The sequence below is a fragment of the Pleuronectes platessa genome, chromosome 11, assembly GCF_947347685.1.
Source record: "Pleuronectes platessa chromosome 11, fPlePla1.1, whole genome shotgun sequence".
NCBI classification, from domain to species: domain Eukaryota; kingdom Metazoa; phylum Chordata; class Actinopteri; order Pleuronectiformes; family Pleuronectidae; genus Pleuronectes; species Pleuronectes platessa.
Genome location: NC_070636.1, coordinates 5,482,002 through 5,498,116, shown reverse-complemented (window position 1 = coordinate 5,498,116; position 16,115 = coordinate 5,482,002). Strand labels below are relative to the sequence as shown.

Genomic DNA, 16,115 nt, shown 5'->3' with positions numbered 1-16,115 from the left:
AGCTGGACCAAGCACAACTGATGCAACACATGCAGAAGTGGAGGCAATCAAAACAAAGAGCGCTCACAGAGTTTAAATCTCCAGGAGCGATAATGATGGCAACTGTAGTGCAAATTCTCCATCTCTGTGGTGGGTTTAAAGGGGCAGGCAGGGGGCTGTTGTAATTGTCGGCTCCCCCCCCCCCCCCCCCCCCCCAGTGCCTCACCAATCGGGACTCATTTTGCCAACCCCAGCACCGAGGACCCAGCCCAAAACCACCAACAGTCAACCTCAGGCTCTACCCAGCATGGAGAAGTGGAGGCTGGGGGGTGGAAAATAGTCAACCTCATAAAAAAAACACACACTTTGATACGAACCCAAGACGAGAAATTTCACAACCGGGCTGACGTGTGTTTCTTACACATCTGGGGGGGGGGGGGCTGACTGATCTCTTGGGGGGGCACTGGATCCGACAGGGTAATAAAACAAAGAAACTACAAACTTCTATCTGTGCCTCAACTGTATGAGGGATGCACTTCAACCGGGCAGGTACTAACGTTATCTCTACCACGCAGCAGATCATTATTCTAATATAAACTTAAGGAAACACATCCTCCTCTTCACAATAGAAACGAGGACAGTGTGAGTGTCAGAGCCAGAAATCAGGAAGGACAGATTCGCAACAAGTGAACATTATGGATAAGAAATTCTTTTGTTATGCAAAACACCAGGAAGACCGGTTGAAAGAATCATTGTCCGGCGCTTCACAGCTTGAATAATTCTTTATATCACGGTGCCGCGGTGGACGTTAGATTCAGAACCGCTGCAGAAATGTCCTGCAGGAGGTAAATGCAATTTCATGTACCACTATATTATTTATAGGCTCTCTATGTGCAGACCCTGAAGACCTGTTATTCAACATGTTGCAGAGAAGAGAAAAAAACAACTTTACAACTTCCTCGTGTTTCTTTGCTGCTTCAACAGCAGATTTTACTTCACTGGAAAAATAAGGGTAACGTTTTTTTCTGTCCCATAAATGTGTCTCACTAAGCTGCTTAAAGTAAAATGAACATATGGGAATAAAGATATATATATATATATGAGTTAACAGATGATTGTTCAATCACCAGAAAAACAGAAAATGGGGCATATAAGATTAATTTTATGTTCCAAAGTGTGGTTTGAGTGAAATGAGTAATGTTAACGTCAGTGTAAAGTAATGCACAAGAATATTTCCATCTGATGGAGCCATATGCAGTCATTAAAACATGGAGATCATATGGCTTCAAGCACTGGGACAAACCAATGCAGCATGTGTATACGAACAGAATGCAATTATATTATTTTCCTGTCTGCAACTAATTGATGAATAGTTTAAATAATTCTGCAGAGCCATAGGTGAGAATAACATGTTTTTTTTAATGTAGTTATATAGATAGTTAGATAGTTTACTACTGGTAACAACAAATGTCAATTAAAAGTGTTGATTGATTGATTCACTTGATATTGATTCGACTGATCAGAACCAGGTTTAATTGCCAAGAAGGTTTTGCAAATACATAGAATTAGCTGTGATGTATATATATGAAAAATAGGAAACAAATACAATATAAAAAATACCACTTCTAATGATTTACTTCATTAAAGATACTTCAGGGGAAATGGGAGTTTAATGGGTTTATTATTGTGATTAGCTGGTTAATCAAAAACAATGGCAAAATCAAAGGTTTCCTGAATACACCACAATTCATTTCTAATAACAAACCCCATTAATTAGTTAAATATTAAAGAATATAAACACTTTACTACACAACCAGCTTCAGTGTCTGTACTCCACTCATCTGCCACAAAGTTTCACAGAAAGCTAACAAGCTAGCTTCTTCTCTGTTTGTGCACCAGAAAGCTAAACACAAATATATGAGCTCAAAACAAAAACACAATGCTGCTCGTGTTGTGTTTTTGTTTACAACATGCTAACTCCCCCCCCACCTGGTTAGCAGCACTAGCAGCAGCTCACACACACAAACAGACACACAGTAGAACAACACAACAGAGAGTGAACCCTGGTGAAGAAGCTCCATGAGTAGCAGATGTCAGAAGTTAGCTAACCCGGGCACCTTACCTCGCAGTGGGAGGACGCACCCGGATGGCAACTTTAACGTTTGCCATGATGTGTCCCGCTGGTTTCACTGGTTTCACTGGTTTCACTTGCACCGGAGAGCCGCCGTGGAATGACCTGTCCCCACGTGAGCATGTCGGGTTTGTGTCGGTCCGACAGGAGGGTGAGGCGGGAGGGAGCTGCCTCCTGCTGCCCGCTCAGCTCATCCTCTGCCCGGCTGCTGCTCCTGGATCCACCGCCTCTCCCGCCCTCCGCCTCACCGGTCCTCCTCCACAACTCCGAGCCGGAGACCGTGACTTCCTGCCGGACACAGAGGGAGGAGAGACGCCGCGGGACACTCCTCTTCTCACTCCTCCTCTTACTCCTCCTATTACTCCTCTTCTTACTCTTCCTCTTCTTACTCCTCCTTCACTCACTCCTCTTCCTCCTCCTCTCACTCCTCTTCTTCCTCCTCCTCCTCTTCTCACTCCTGTTTTTACTCTTCTTCTTACTCCTCCTCTTCCCACTCCTTTTCTCACTCTTACTACTCTTCTTACTCCTCCTCCTCCCACTCCTCCTCCTTCTCCTCCTCCTCCTCTTCTCACTCCTCTTACTCCTCTTCTTACTGCTCCTGTTTTTACACTTCTTCTTACTCCTCCTCCTCCCACTCCTCTTCCTCCTCCTCTTCCACTTCTTACTCCTCTTCTTACTCTTCTTCTTAGTCTGCTTACTCCTCCTCTTCCTCCTCCTCTTCCTCTTCCTCCTCTTCTTCTTAGTCTGCTTACTCCTCCTCTCACACCTCCTCTTACTCCTCCTACAAACATATTCAAATATTCCCTTTGCATGTCTGTTATTATTTAAATCCTCCTTATATGAGGTGGCTGTGCTTTTATCTGCTGTAATAATCAGATCCATATTCACAAAACTATAGAGTAGGAATAAACAAAGAAAGGAAAAAAAATCAAAACAAAAATGTTAATGATAAATATAAAAAAAAAAAAAAATGTGTTAGTTGTTTGTAAATTGTTAGTTGGCTAAATCAAAAGAGTCAAGAGTCTTGAATGTCTAAGTTGAAATTATAAGACAAAAGGTAAAAATGTTAACTTATGTCAAATTATGACAAAAAAGACTGAACATGGAAACAGTCATTATTTAGCTAATTCAAAATAAGGTTTTTCTTTATTAGCTAAAACTGTCAAAACTTTGACTAAGTCAAAATTATGAGGTCTAATTTTGAAATTGAGTCAATTATGGCTTTATCCCAGTCAAGTCAAACATTTGAGAATAAAAATCAAAGATTTAGACATCGCAAGATAAAAAGGCTTTATTGTACCTTATTTCCCAAAGGCCAGTTTTATGTTTTTATTCTATCTATAAAACTACCAAATCAGTTTTAACAATGCTAACGACCAGTGTTAGAAAGTATCCAAGATGTAGAATTACTCAAGAATTGAAATTGTACGTAACTATTTATATTTTACACAAAAATACCAAGTATTTGTTTTTCACTCCACTTCATTTATCTTTCTATATCTTTTCAGGAAGCTTCAACTCTCAAATGTTGCTTTAATTAATAACATAACTCAAAGGAACCTAGTACATTTACTTCTGATCCTTTAAATACATTTCACAGATAATACCCATGTTCCTTATATAATTAATGCAGAACATTTAATTGTTATCAAGAGATTTTGATTGTTGCTTCAAGTTTAGTAAAGATAACAACTTATGACAACACACTTAAACCAGAATACATCTTTATTATCACATGTTAAACTTTGTGGCAACATAAAAAATACTTTGTTTTAAAAGCAGCAGAAAACATGGCGCTCATACAACATGAACAAAAACCATCACAAATGCAGTCTCGCTTTCATGAGAGAAACATGCAATTCACGAGTAGTGACGGTCAAAGGCAGATTGTGAAAGTGCTACACTAAAATTAAGACGTTTATTGTCTCTGTTTGGTCTAAAATAAGGACTAAATTCATCTTCAGTCCATTTTCAGAAACGTTCTGATGAAATGTTTCTGGAATCTTTGCTGGAAACTTGGGTGTCAACACGAGAAATGCACAAAAACAGAAAAGTTGCTCGGTTTACATTCTCGGCTATACTCCCAAATACCCGTCCTTGTCTCTCTTCTCCTGTCTCCGCTAACACTCGGCTAGGCTCTCGACTGTTTGACAGGCTTGATCTCTGAGTATTTCCCCTCAGACACAAAACATTGTATACAGGTTTGCTTGCAGGAAGGTTCTAAGATCTAAAAGGTAAGAGCTGTTGAGGTTCCCCGCTACTACACCTGACTGGCAGGGCTCTCTGGTTCTCGCCAGCAACTCAGCAAAAGAGCAGAGGGATTCATGAAAGGCTGCTCGACACTTCACAACAAGGAGAAGAACAAAAGTCTGAAGTTCGCTGTGCAGGGGCTGACGGAGCCGCAGCTTTGATGGTCAACTGGAAAAGTGGTCAACGCCATGAATTCACCCAGAAGTGTCTCTTCCCCTTGAGCACCACGCTGACAGATGTGACTTGAAACACTGTGGTGATCACACAGGAGATGTCAGGGGGGACACGTGCTGGGGCTATCGTTGTCACGTAGCGCCCTCTACAGTCTGAGGCGAGACCTGCAGCATGTCCATGTGACTCGGTAACTCAGCCAGAGGCGAGGGGAGTTTAATTCTCTGAGACTGCAGCTGGAATTTCTCTATCAGCTCCTGAAATGAGACCGAAATGAGAGAACAAAGTGAGCAGAACGAAGCGGGGGAAAGAGTCAAAGAGGTCAAATCACCAGTGGAAGTAATAGCTCCTTTGGAATGTATGGTAATAGAAGCAGAGAGCGCTCACCGCCGGCAGGGCCAAGTTTGTAAGCTTCCTCCAATGAGATATGACCTCCTCCTCGCTCAGGATCCCTCTGTCGACCAGCTGTCTGACCAGGAACAGGTAGTTGTTCCACTGAAGACACAGAGACACTCATTATAACATGTTAAAGATCTCAGATAAAAGAATAAAATCAACATTCCTGTCAGACTCAGTGTAAACTATGGACACAAGGAAATAAACTACAGATCTAAAGGGAAATCCATTGACCCAAAAGTTCCTGGTTATCTGGTGGCTGACCGAAAAAAGAACAAAATATACAGGAGGAAAACTAAATCAAGATGCACACACAGTGTGTTGGTAGAGAGGTAGAGGATGTACCTCTGTGTCGTTGGCTTTCAGCACAGCAGAGACGGTGAGTGGGCTGAAGAGCAGGTGGAGCGGGGCGGAGGAGCAGCAGTCTCTCTCCCACAGCTCAGCGAGTTGCTCCAGTAGCGATCTGACAGGAGGCTCTGAACCTGCACTGGGAGCTGCGGTCTCTTCCCCCCCATCGCTGCACACGGACACAGGCAGCACGGGCAGCTCTGCAGAAACTGAGCGGGACACACACAGACACACAGACACACACACACACACACACACACACACACACACACACACACACACACACACACACACACACACACACACACACACACACACACACACACACACACACACACAGGTCTTGATGTAGATACGCGTTTTCACACCAGGGTCCAAAATCAAAGTTCATGTCAAGGTTCACTTAGTTAGTTTTGGTTTTACAATGAAATTTAGGGGCAAATTTGACTTGTATTCACTCACTGATTGTATTTGACTTGAGTAAATGAACAGCTTCAATTTGTTGAAATTTGTTGCCACTTTAATATCATTATGATAATACTACCAGCTAAATGAACATCCTTGTCTTTTAAATATATCCTCGAAGGTGACAAGCAATCCTGCTCGCCCGCTTGCACTTCTTTTTATTTGTTAAATGTTGTCTCATCTGCAAATGGTCTGAAATCCTTTGTTTTGAACTAATCTGAAAGTCTGAAGGTCGGGACCAAACAAGGTAAGTGTGAAATTGCCCTTAAGTTGCTTCCATTTCAGCAGCACGGGGCAATTAACTCAACAGACAGAAATCAGTTTGAATTTTAACAGGTCATAAAGAGATTGTTGTCATGGGGTCTTACCCAGTTTGCAGGCCAGCAGGACAGTCGTGTTCAGAAGCATCAGCTCTGACATCACAGTTGAAAACTAAGAGAGGAGATAAGGAGAGTGTGACCAGTGCTGACCAGGATTCAGTAAACCCAGTACAGAAGTATCACTTGTTGCCTCCTGTACCTTTCTGCAGGCCAGAGCCTCCCCCACTCTGTGCAGCAGTGATTTCAGCTGAGAGGCTGTTGGCAGCTCCCCGTCAGTCCTGGGCCCGACAGCGATGCTCAACAACTCCTGCATTAAAAAAAATAAAAATAAAAAGACATGAGAATAGAAATCCAGACAAATATGACCAAATAAGCCAACTGGTGGAATACTGCATCGGGATCTAGGAGCAAACCTTCATCTCAATGAGGATGTCCGAAGGCAGCAAAGCACTGTGGCTGCAGTGGGGGGGGCAGGAGATTACTCGCTCACTTCCTTGTTTTCTCTTGGGAGTTGTTGACTGCTCCTGGGCGACCAACTCCACCACGTCCCCCGAGTCTGGAGCCGCCGGGCTGCCCACAGCCTTCATCACACGATCATATCGGCTCTTCCACTCGCGCCTTATGAGCGCTGGGGGTGGGGAAACAGAAAGGAGATGTGAGATGTGATGTCCTCGGGGAACCTTTAACCACTGCCCTGGCTTCTTCATTTGATCTTCTACAGTTTAAATGTTCTGTAACAAGATCCGAGGAGGACACAGAGCTTTAACACTCGAGGCACAATCTCCGCATTAGGTATTCATGGCGTCTACGCCGCTGAACTGTTGCGGCTTATACACAAGCGTGTCCACAGCATCGGCTCAGCAGCAGACACACTGGCGTCAGCTCCGTCTTATGAAGCTGCAGTGAAAGGTGTCAGATTTGTGTAATCCTGCTGGTATGAGACCAAATAACCATCTACAGGTGACCGCACATATCACATGTGACAAACAGGCGAGGCGACGAAACTCGAGATGACACGAAACAGCAGCAGCAGCGAGGACAAAGGAACGAAAACCAAGATGTTTCAGTTCTATGGTGAATCATAGCAGTGTTTTCCCTGAATAACATGTACAGCAAGTAGGCCTGTAAACACAATTTAACCTTTTCCAAGGAGTTTATATTATTATTATTGTTTGTCTGTCAGAGGAAAAACTACAGAATCAATTTGATTGAAACCTGGTGACAGGATGAGGTCTGGGCCAAGGAGAACCCATTAGCTACAGGAATCCCTGGCCTCAGGTTGTCTTAGATAAAAAAAAATATGTCAGATACATATTCAGGGAAAGAAAGAGCACTAGTATCAGATTTCTACTTGTTTCACTTACATGCTTCATCACACTGAGGATTACAGCATGTCTGTGTTCAAATTACAAGTTACACATTTAAAATCAACCTGTACTGTATACAAATATCTACTAACTTTAATTTTCTTAAAGGATTGAAGCAGAAGCGTCTCCTGGAAAATAGCTGGAATTGCACGAGTGCACGTCACAGATGTTTAACAGAGTACAAACATGTAAAGACACAAGTACGCTGTGGACCCAGCTACCTGTGATGTTAGCAGAGAGCCAGCTGCAGGCCTTTTCTGTTGCAAGACGTTTGGTGATGTTCTCCGATGTGGTCAGGACCTGCAGAGAGACAGTCACAAGTTTTGACTGTGTTATAAAAATCTAATCTGCATTTAGAGACTGTTTATGAATTTTTAAATAACCGTGTCGAAGTCTCAGAGGCTTTGAGAAAGTTTTTTTTTTAAAATAACATCACATCATCCGTTTTACATGGTAATTCTCTAGGGGACTTACAGCAGGAGAGGTCTCATCCGGCAGCAGAATTCTTATGGCTTCAGGACTCTTCTCACAACAAAACCTGCAAATCACAGCAGACAGAGATTACCATAAAGATAGGATTACCCCACAGAAGTGAAATCCTCCCAAATAAGCAATCCTTTCTCCGACTATCAAATGTGAGGGCCATCAAATCGATGGACTTGACAGGAAGACAGTTTTGCTTGCTGCTCGTAATAAGAGGCTGTTGTACCTCGTGGCTCTCGGCAGGGCCTCCAATCCGGCAACACACAGCTGAGCGCAGATGGATTCATTCAGTTTGGACGGCTGTGAGTTGGGCACCTCCAGTCCGTCTCTCAGCATCTTCTCTCCTCTCTCCACCAACTCATTCACCAACGTAGCTCTGCAGAAAAAACCCAGTAATGAATGTCAAAACATAAACACACAGATTTTAAGTAAAGAAATCTAACTGAACAGAAAATAAGATAATTCTACAGCTTCACAGGGTGGTAAATTCCCATCAGCTGCCACCTAAGTGCTGGTAAATGTATGCTGTTGACCAGTGACTACCTTCTTAGGCAGGCAACCAACCACGTTTGCAGACAGATTACCTGCAGCTCTGAAAGTCCTTTTTCAATTCTAAAAAGTAATTTGGTGGAAAGCTCCTCAAAGTAGAATATAAACAGTGTGAAGGATACAGATGATTTAGAAACTCATGACTTGGAAATCTCTTGATCTGCTCACAGCGTGCACAGTGAAGCTCTGTGATACTCACTTCATGTGCTTGACGCCGTTGGATCCGATTCTCTCGGCCACGAACTCCACGGTGCGACGCAGCGAGGGAGGCTGGTTGTGGAAGAAGGCTTGTTCCAGGTCCACCTGTCACATTGAAATCGATTGTTTAAAAACCGTGATGTTCTTTGATGCCATGTCAAATTTCGACTGACAGCTTTACTCACGTGTAGTTTCTGATGTGAGCGGTTGGCAGCGGGCGTATCCCTGAGCTCAGCCGACGTGGGAGTGATCTTGCGGATAATTCCTCCGCTCTTGGCCGTGCTCCCGGACACGAAGGCTGCGAGGAGCTTACGAAACTCACCTGAAGCGATAAAACAAGGCAGGTAACATAAAACCTCTGGCTCCTGATTAACAGCATTCACCTCTTCTACAAATACACACTTGGAAAATGTGCCAATGATCCCTTAACACAATACATGAGGTCAACGAATTTCCACTCACCAAGAAACGGACAACATGTATAGAGGAGCTGCTGATCCACCAAGGGGATACAGTCCTGAAAATAACAAGAAGGCCCTCAGTATAAACAAAAACAAACAGTGGGTATTTTATGCAGAGGAACCTACAAGAATGAATGTTTCACTTACAAGTCCTGTGCTGCTTGTGTTGCCGTCCTCCAGCTTAGCGACCTCAGTGAACTCACTGGTGAAGAAGATGTCCTCAGGGATCACAGGGATCTGCACGAGGGAAACACAACAAGTTCAATCACATGTTACTGTTAATACAAAAGCTAACAATCATCAGGAGGGTGTGTGTGTGTCACCTGGAAGAGCCATCCTAACACAGACAGCATGAGCAGTTTGTTCAGGTAACACATTTCTCCACTTCCTCTCAGCAACATTCTCCTACAAGCACACAAAAGTCAGATCAAACCAAACTTTCTGAGAAGGACAACAGGCGGTCAAACCTCCACACAAACAAACAGGGGGGAAGAAAATATGGAAGAAAGAGATTTGATATGTTTTCATCAGCACTTGTTTGACTGTTGGTGCAGTTTCATTGAATTGAAGAGGCCTTGGAGAATGTGTTGGGCCTTGGAGGCAGTAAGTGCTCTGCTGAGGGCCAAGTTCAAGTTCTTCCTTTGTTTGTTTGAAGTTCTGTTCATGAGTTCTATTCATTTAGAAGTTGCTGAAATTCATGTTCTGCAAAATAATACATCTGAGATATTAATAGCAGATGTTACAGTGTACGAGTCTATCTGTGCAATAACTGGGTAAATAAACAAACAATACTAAAGGTAAGCATATGCCGCAATAATATATAATTCAAAATACAATTTTGGATTTTTGTTGTACTTAAGTTTTAGAAATTATATCCCAGGCAAAATTAAGTAATTGTTTCCTTAAATATTAATTAGAAATGTGAAAGTAGCTGTGACCATGACATGCTGCAGATTAACTAATCACTTTACGAACACTATTAAGATGTGGAAGACATGAATTATTATTATTATTAACAGGAGACCGACCTGTACAGGAGAAGCAGCGTGCCTAATGCTGTCCTGTAGCAGAGCAGCAGGGGCCCGGTAGAGTCCAACATGGAGAGGAACTCCACGAGCCAGGGGACCGTCAGGATGGTTCGCCCCCTTTTCACACTGTTACTCAGCACAGCACACACATCCAGCACTGGAACGCTCTGAAGCACCAAGACAGAGTTCATTTAAACTGCAGGAAAGGAAAATGTGACAGGTCTCCACTAAAGAGAGGAACATTCATGATATATCGATTTTACCTGCTCCATTTAAAAGGGTTCTCAGTGAATTACTTCATTAATTTATAAACATTCTTGATTTTGTTTTTCTCACCTTGCTGCGCAGTGCTATCGCAGTCTCTTGAATCTCTCTGGACGGTCTCTCAGACGTTTGGTAAGGAAGGAAAGAAATGAATCCTAGAAACTTAGCCAGAAGTCGAGCGAGGAGGAGCACGGAGGTGAAACGCTGCTTCTCGTCCTGATGGGAGAGAAGGAAAAGGTTTGCGTAATAGTTAACAGCTCATATGACAGAGTAGTCTTTTCTGAATCTGGCGTATTTAAAGACATAACAGGCTGCTGGCTTCCATAATGTTTGTTGGTCTGACTCTGAAAGTTCACCTGCTGCTCCATGTCTCCATCCCCCTCCTCCTCTCCCTCTGCAGTGGGAGCAGGGGGGCTCAGGATGGACACCTCGTCAAGCTGGAGGAGCTGCTGACACAGGCTGTCCTGCAGGTGCTGGTTCAGCTGGCAGCTGGTGCACAACAAGGAAGACAAGTGAGATCACACAGAGAAACGTCGAGGACAATGTGTTGAGTGAATCAAAAAGAAAAGTCTCTCCTGTGTCAATTTAACATTCTACTGGTACAGTTCAGCAACATGATATCTGCTTCTCACCAGCTCGCTGCCTGGAGAAAGTCACTGAAGAACTCCTGGTGGCCGGGGAAGGACGGAGGAGGACAAGGACCAACGACTCCGTGAGGCTGAATGAGACGCTCTTCAAGACGCTTCAGACGCCCCAAGCCGTCAGCTCCCAGCATGCCTAGCAAGTCATTGTCAGGGGCATCTCCGGGAGAGCTGTTCACACGGGGGCCTTTACACATCTGCAGAGAAATACAGATTTTATTTATTTACGGTGGGGTGTTCTATTTCTCTTACTATGTATTATTTTTCATCAGGGTGTATCTTATCATTTTAGATTAGTTAAGATGTATTATGTTAATGTAGATGACGTAAAGTACCTGAACAAGCTGCTTCAGGAACAGCCGCGCAAAGTGAGAATGGTTTCCAGCAGCGGTCAATTGATTCATCATTCCTCTAAAAAAAAAAAAGTAGACAAAAGATTGAAACACAGGAGCAAATGTAGAACAGATAAATGTATTACATATTTAACAGATTTTTTAATTACAGAATAAATCATTGAACTTGCCGTATTCTGTTTCCTAATGAAGAAGAAAAGTTCCATCCTGGTTCCGAGTGAAAATCCTCCCATTCTCGCAGGATTTCATAAAAAATATCTCTGAGAAATGGGTGAAAATATAAAATACAAATGTGTATCCAGGAACAGCAGTTACTTTAAATGCTCAAACTTTACTCAGCTATATACCTCTGTTTTTTAAAAGTGTGGAAGGCCTTGTCACTGCCGAAGTTGGACCTGTTGTCTGTGGCAGGACGGAACGGGACTGAGTGGATGAAAGTAGAAGCTGAGGGAGAGAGCTGGAAGAGAGGAGGAAAAAAACAAAAAACATATTTAAACGCAACAAATAGAACAGGACAGTTTTATTATGTTTTCTAAAGATAGTTAGAGACAGATTATGAACATATTCTAATAACATAACCCAATTACCCTTAGACTTAAACTTGCACAATAAAATACAAGCGCGTTACCTTTGCTATGCTTCTGTCCTGCGCTTGAGCGAGACGGTCCCTGAGATCCGGAGAGAAAGACACCGTCCTCTCGTTCTCTGCCAGCAGACGCAGCGTACACTTGTCCAGATGAGCCACCAACCTTACGTATGACAAAAGGAGAAGCATATGAATAAACTCTGAGATCAACAGGAGGAGTAGAGTCTCTTAAATGAAAAGAAAACAGGAAACAAACTCACTGAAACTGCTTCTCCAGAACCTTTACTGCGAAATACACACAGTTGTGTACTTGTCGTAGGTAACATCGCTCCAGAACATCTGAAAACATGAAAAAACGTGGCTCAATCTCAAAGTGGAGAAGTTGAATATCCTCAATATTATTCATGTGAAATTCAAAGCTAGCTGCGCACCTGCATTTACAGCAAACAAGCTTTCCTGTTCATCACTTTTGGGGGAGAGAGGCGACCGAGACGTCAACAACTGCATCACAAAGAAAAGCTCCAGGAAGATGTTTGGCACGAGGTTCTCTGTAACACAAACACATCATTAATCCTCATTTTAGTGACTTAACTGACATTTAAGACATTTAAAATGACTTAAAATTGGCGTGTTGGTCATTATTTATATAGCATTATATTTGAACATTATTTATTCCCTCCATTTATTTTAAATTAGCACAGTTATGACACCTAGTGGCCATTTACCAGAAATGCAGGTACAATACAGCTCTGCCAAGAGATCCAGCTCTGAGGAGAAGGTGACTTTGGACAGTTCAGGACTCGACGTCTGCTGATCCGGTGTAACTTTAGACCCGATCCTGAACCCGGCCTTGGTCGGGGTGCAAGGGTCCAGAGACGAGGGCAAAGGAGAAACGACCTGCTGCGCTCGCTTTGACCTAAAAACAAGAAAGTCCTCATCGTTAAAAACAGCAAAGTGATGCTGCAGACCAGAATATATATTGTCAGTACAATTCATTTACAAGTCATTCTGCATGTACACATACTTCTCCTTCTTCAGAAGCTCCCTCTCTTCCTGCAGGCTCAGCGGGCTGCCCACTGTCATCAGCCCCTGAAGAGCTACCATCCCCGGCGGGGGGGAAGTAGGCTTCGTGAATGGTGTGGAGGTGAAACAGGTCTTTGGTTTGGAGTGTGGCCGCTCTGCACTGACTGGTGTCGGGTTTATTCTCCTTGATGGTTTGGAAGCCCTGAGGAGGAATGCAACTGGTTAAGACAAATCTGAAAGTAAAAGGTGGAGTCAGTGTTGTTTTAGTTGAACTGAGAGTTGTGGACTCACGCTGGTGAAACCGGTGACGACCCAACAGGAGGGAAATCCTCCAAGTTGTTAAAGTTGAGCTGCCCCACAGACGGAGGTGAAACCTGCTCATTGGACCTACTGTACCCTCCTCCTCCTCCTCCTCCTCCTCCTCTACCTGACCTCTTCCCCCCACTGTCCCACCGTACATTCTCATCGCTGTGATGTCCTCCACGTCCTCCTCCCTGTCTTCCTTGTCCGGCCATGCCAGTCCCACTCTTCTTTCGGCCTTTCTGCATTTGCAGGTTTGGGCTGTGGTGTTGGTCCGGAGGGGAAACCATATAGTCCCCAAGACTGATCCTCTGGCTGGGCCGGCGCTCGGAGCCGGGCCTGGAGGCAGGGCTCCATGTCGGGGTAAATGATGGGCTGCTGAGGGCGCTGACCCCGCTGAGACAGTGGGACTCGGACTGAGCAGCCGCGTCACACTCAGTCCCCGGTGACACGGACGTGTTGGGCTGAGAAAACAGCTGGACCCGGCTGGCACTCCGCGACCCAGCTCCGTCATCAGCAGACCTGCAACCCCTCCTGTCGGTGACGCCCTGTGTGTGTGCAGCAGGCCTGTGGCGGCTGGGGGTCTTGGCCGGTGTGGTGGGGCCGTGGGTGAGTGCTTTGCTGCTCTGCTCTCTAAGGAAGTTCAAAAGGAAAGGGACAAACTCCTGCTTGTGAACCGTCTGCCCGGCTTTACTGAACGACAGCCTGTCATTCTCCTGTTGGAGAGAGACACATAGTCACGTTTGACATGTTTATAGAGCTGGAGTATCACATGTGACCTGTTAAATCTTATATCAATTAGAGACAGAGAGTAAATAGATGGAGTATCACATGTGATCTGATAAATCCAGTATCAATTAGAGACAGAGAGTAAATAGATGGAGTATCACATCTGATCTGATAAATCCAGTATCAGTTAGAGACAGAGAGTAAATAGATGGAGTATCACATATGATCTGATAAATCCAGTATCAGTTAGAGACAGAGAGTAAATAGATGGAGTATCACATATGATCTATGGTTATAAATCAAATATCAATTAGAGACAGAAAGTAAATAGATGGAGTATCACGTATTATCTGATAAATCCAGTATCAATTAGAGACAGAGAGTAAATAGAGGGAATATGATGATCTACACTAATAAAACCAATATCAATTAGAGACAGAGAGTAAATAGAGGGAATATCACATATGATCTATAGTTGTAAATCAAATATCAATTAGAGACAGAGAGTAAATAGATGGAGTATCACATATGATCTGATAAATCCAGTATCAATTAGAGACAGAGAGTAAATAGAGGGAATATGATGATCTACACTAATAAATCCAATATCAATTAGAGACAGAGAGTAAATAGAGGGAATATCACATATGATCTATAGTTGTAAATCAAATATCAATTAGAGACAGAGAGTAAATAGATGGAGTATCACATATGATCTGATAAATCCAGTATCAAATAGAGACAGAGAGTAAATAGAGGGAATATGATGATCTACACTAATAAATCCAATATCAATTAGAGACAGAGAGTAAATAGAGGGAATATATCATATGATCTATAGTTGTAAATCAAATATCAATTAGAGACAGAGAGTAAATAGATGGAATATGATGATCTACACTAATAAATCCAGTATCAATTAGAGACAGAGAATAATTAGATGCAGTATCACATATGATCTATGGTTATAAATCAAATATCAATTAGAGACAGAGAGTAAACAGATGGGATATGATGATTGACACTAATAAATCCAGTATCAATTAGAGACAGAGAGTAAATAGAGGGAATATCACATATGATCTATAGTTGTAAATCAAATATCAATTAGAGACAGAGAGTAAATAGATGGAGTATCACGTATTATCTGATAAATCCAGTATCAATTAGAGACAGAGAGTAAATAGAGGGAATATGATGATCTACACTAATAAATCCAGTATCAAATAGAGACAGAGAGTAAATAGAGGGAATATCACATACGATCTATAGTTGTAAATCAAATATCAATTAGAGACAGAGTAAATAGGAGTATCACATATGATCTGATAAATCCAGTATCAAATAAAGACAAAGAGTAAATAGATGGAATATGATGATCTACACTAATAAATCCAATATCAATTAGAGACAGAGTGAATATGTAAATAAATGATGAGCTGCTCAGCTTCAGGACATTTCAGCAGAAACAAGCTAGTGAACCTTGCTAACGACGTGCGGGCTAACACCTGCTAATCTGCGCAGCCCAGTTTAAATAACATTAACAATAAAACCAGTATGAAACGATGGTTAAATCTGATCTAACTTGACGGGGAACTCGTCTCCTGACTGGGAGGGAAGCGTCACGTCCACAGAGTCCTGACACCAGGCTGCGTTAGCCCGTTAGCTCCACGGCTAAAAGTTTTGTTTACACCGACTTGTGAGCGATGTCATCACGCAAATCACGCGTTATAAAAGTCACGCGTGTTTTCGGAGAGTGGCCCGTGCGGGGCCGTGCGGTATCGTGCGGTTCCACACTCACCTGCCGGTTCCTCAGCCAGGCGGTGACCGTGTTGATGTCCGCTTTCCTCGCCAGGACACTTTCCAAAAGAGCCGCCATTCTGCTGCGCGGCTGCAGAACTGAGGGGGAGGGGGCGGGGCCAGCGACCTCGCAGGCGCGTATTGCGGGTGACGTATGATAAACCACGTGTGCAACCGGAAGAGGGTGACAGCTCCCCCCCACCCCCCACCCCGCCTGGTCCCCATGTAAAAAGTATTAAAATCAAAGGAAGTAAAAGCTCCCACGAGATTCTG

At 43.3% G+C, this 16,115-nt stretch overlaps 2 protein-coding genes across 3 annotated transcripts in view; both read right to left on the bottom strand.

The window, feature by feature from the left end:
• Nucleotides 1–2,675, bottom strand: part of stard9 (StAR-related lipid transfer (START) domain containing 9) — a 38,265-nt gene extending 35,590 nt beyond the window's left edge. For both annotated transcript variants that reach the window (XM_053433926.1, XM_053433927.1), the window contains exon 1: nucleotides 2,102–2,675. In XM_053433926.1, coding sequence (XP_053289901.1) covers nucleotides 2,102–2,148 — 47 coding nt within the window. In that variant the 5' untranslated portion in view covers nucleotides 2,149–2,675. The remainder of the gene's footprint in view (nucleotides 1–2,101) is intronic.
• Nucleotides 2,676–3,817: 1,142 nt separating this feature from the next.
• On the bottom strand, nucleotides 3,818–15,959 carry cdan1 (codanin 1). Its single transcript, XM_053435029.1, has 28 exons — nucleotides 15,844–15,959; nucleotides 13,305–14,029; nucleotides 13,015–13,215; nucleotides 12,716–12,906; nucleotides 12,422–12,538; nucleotides 12,251–12,329; nucleotides 12,033–12,153; nucleotides 11,752–11,861; nucleotides 11,575–11,664; nucleotides 11,387–11,462; nucleotides 11,043–11,248; nucleotides 10,767–10,899; nucleotides 10,483–10,626; nucleotides 10,147–10,313; nucleotides 9,442–9,523; nucleotides 9,266–9,355; nucleotides 9,120–9,174; nucleotides 8,843–8,979; nucleotides 8,659–8,762; nucleotides 8,137–8,286; nucleotides 7,902–7,965; nucleotides 7,649–7,727; nucleotides 6,474–6,688; nucleotides 6,260–6,367; nucleotides 6,109–6,172; nucleotides 5,273–5,484; nucleotides 4,919–5,026; nucleotides 3,818–4,788 (listed from the first exon to the last, which is right to left on the bottom strand). The coding sequence occupies exons 1-28, from the start codon at nucleotides 15,919–15,921 to the stop codon at nucleotides 4,666–4,668; spliced, it is 4,029 nt and encodes a 1,342-aa protein (XP_053291004.1). The 5' UTR covers nucleotides 15,922–15,959; the 3' UTR covers nucleotides 3,818–4,665.
• Between the last annotated feature and the right edge of the window lie 156 nt (nucleotides 15,960–16,115).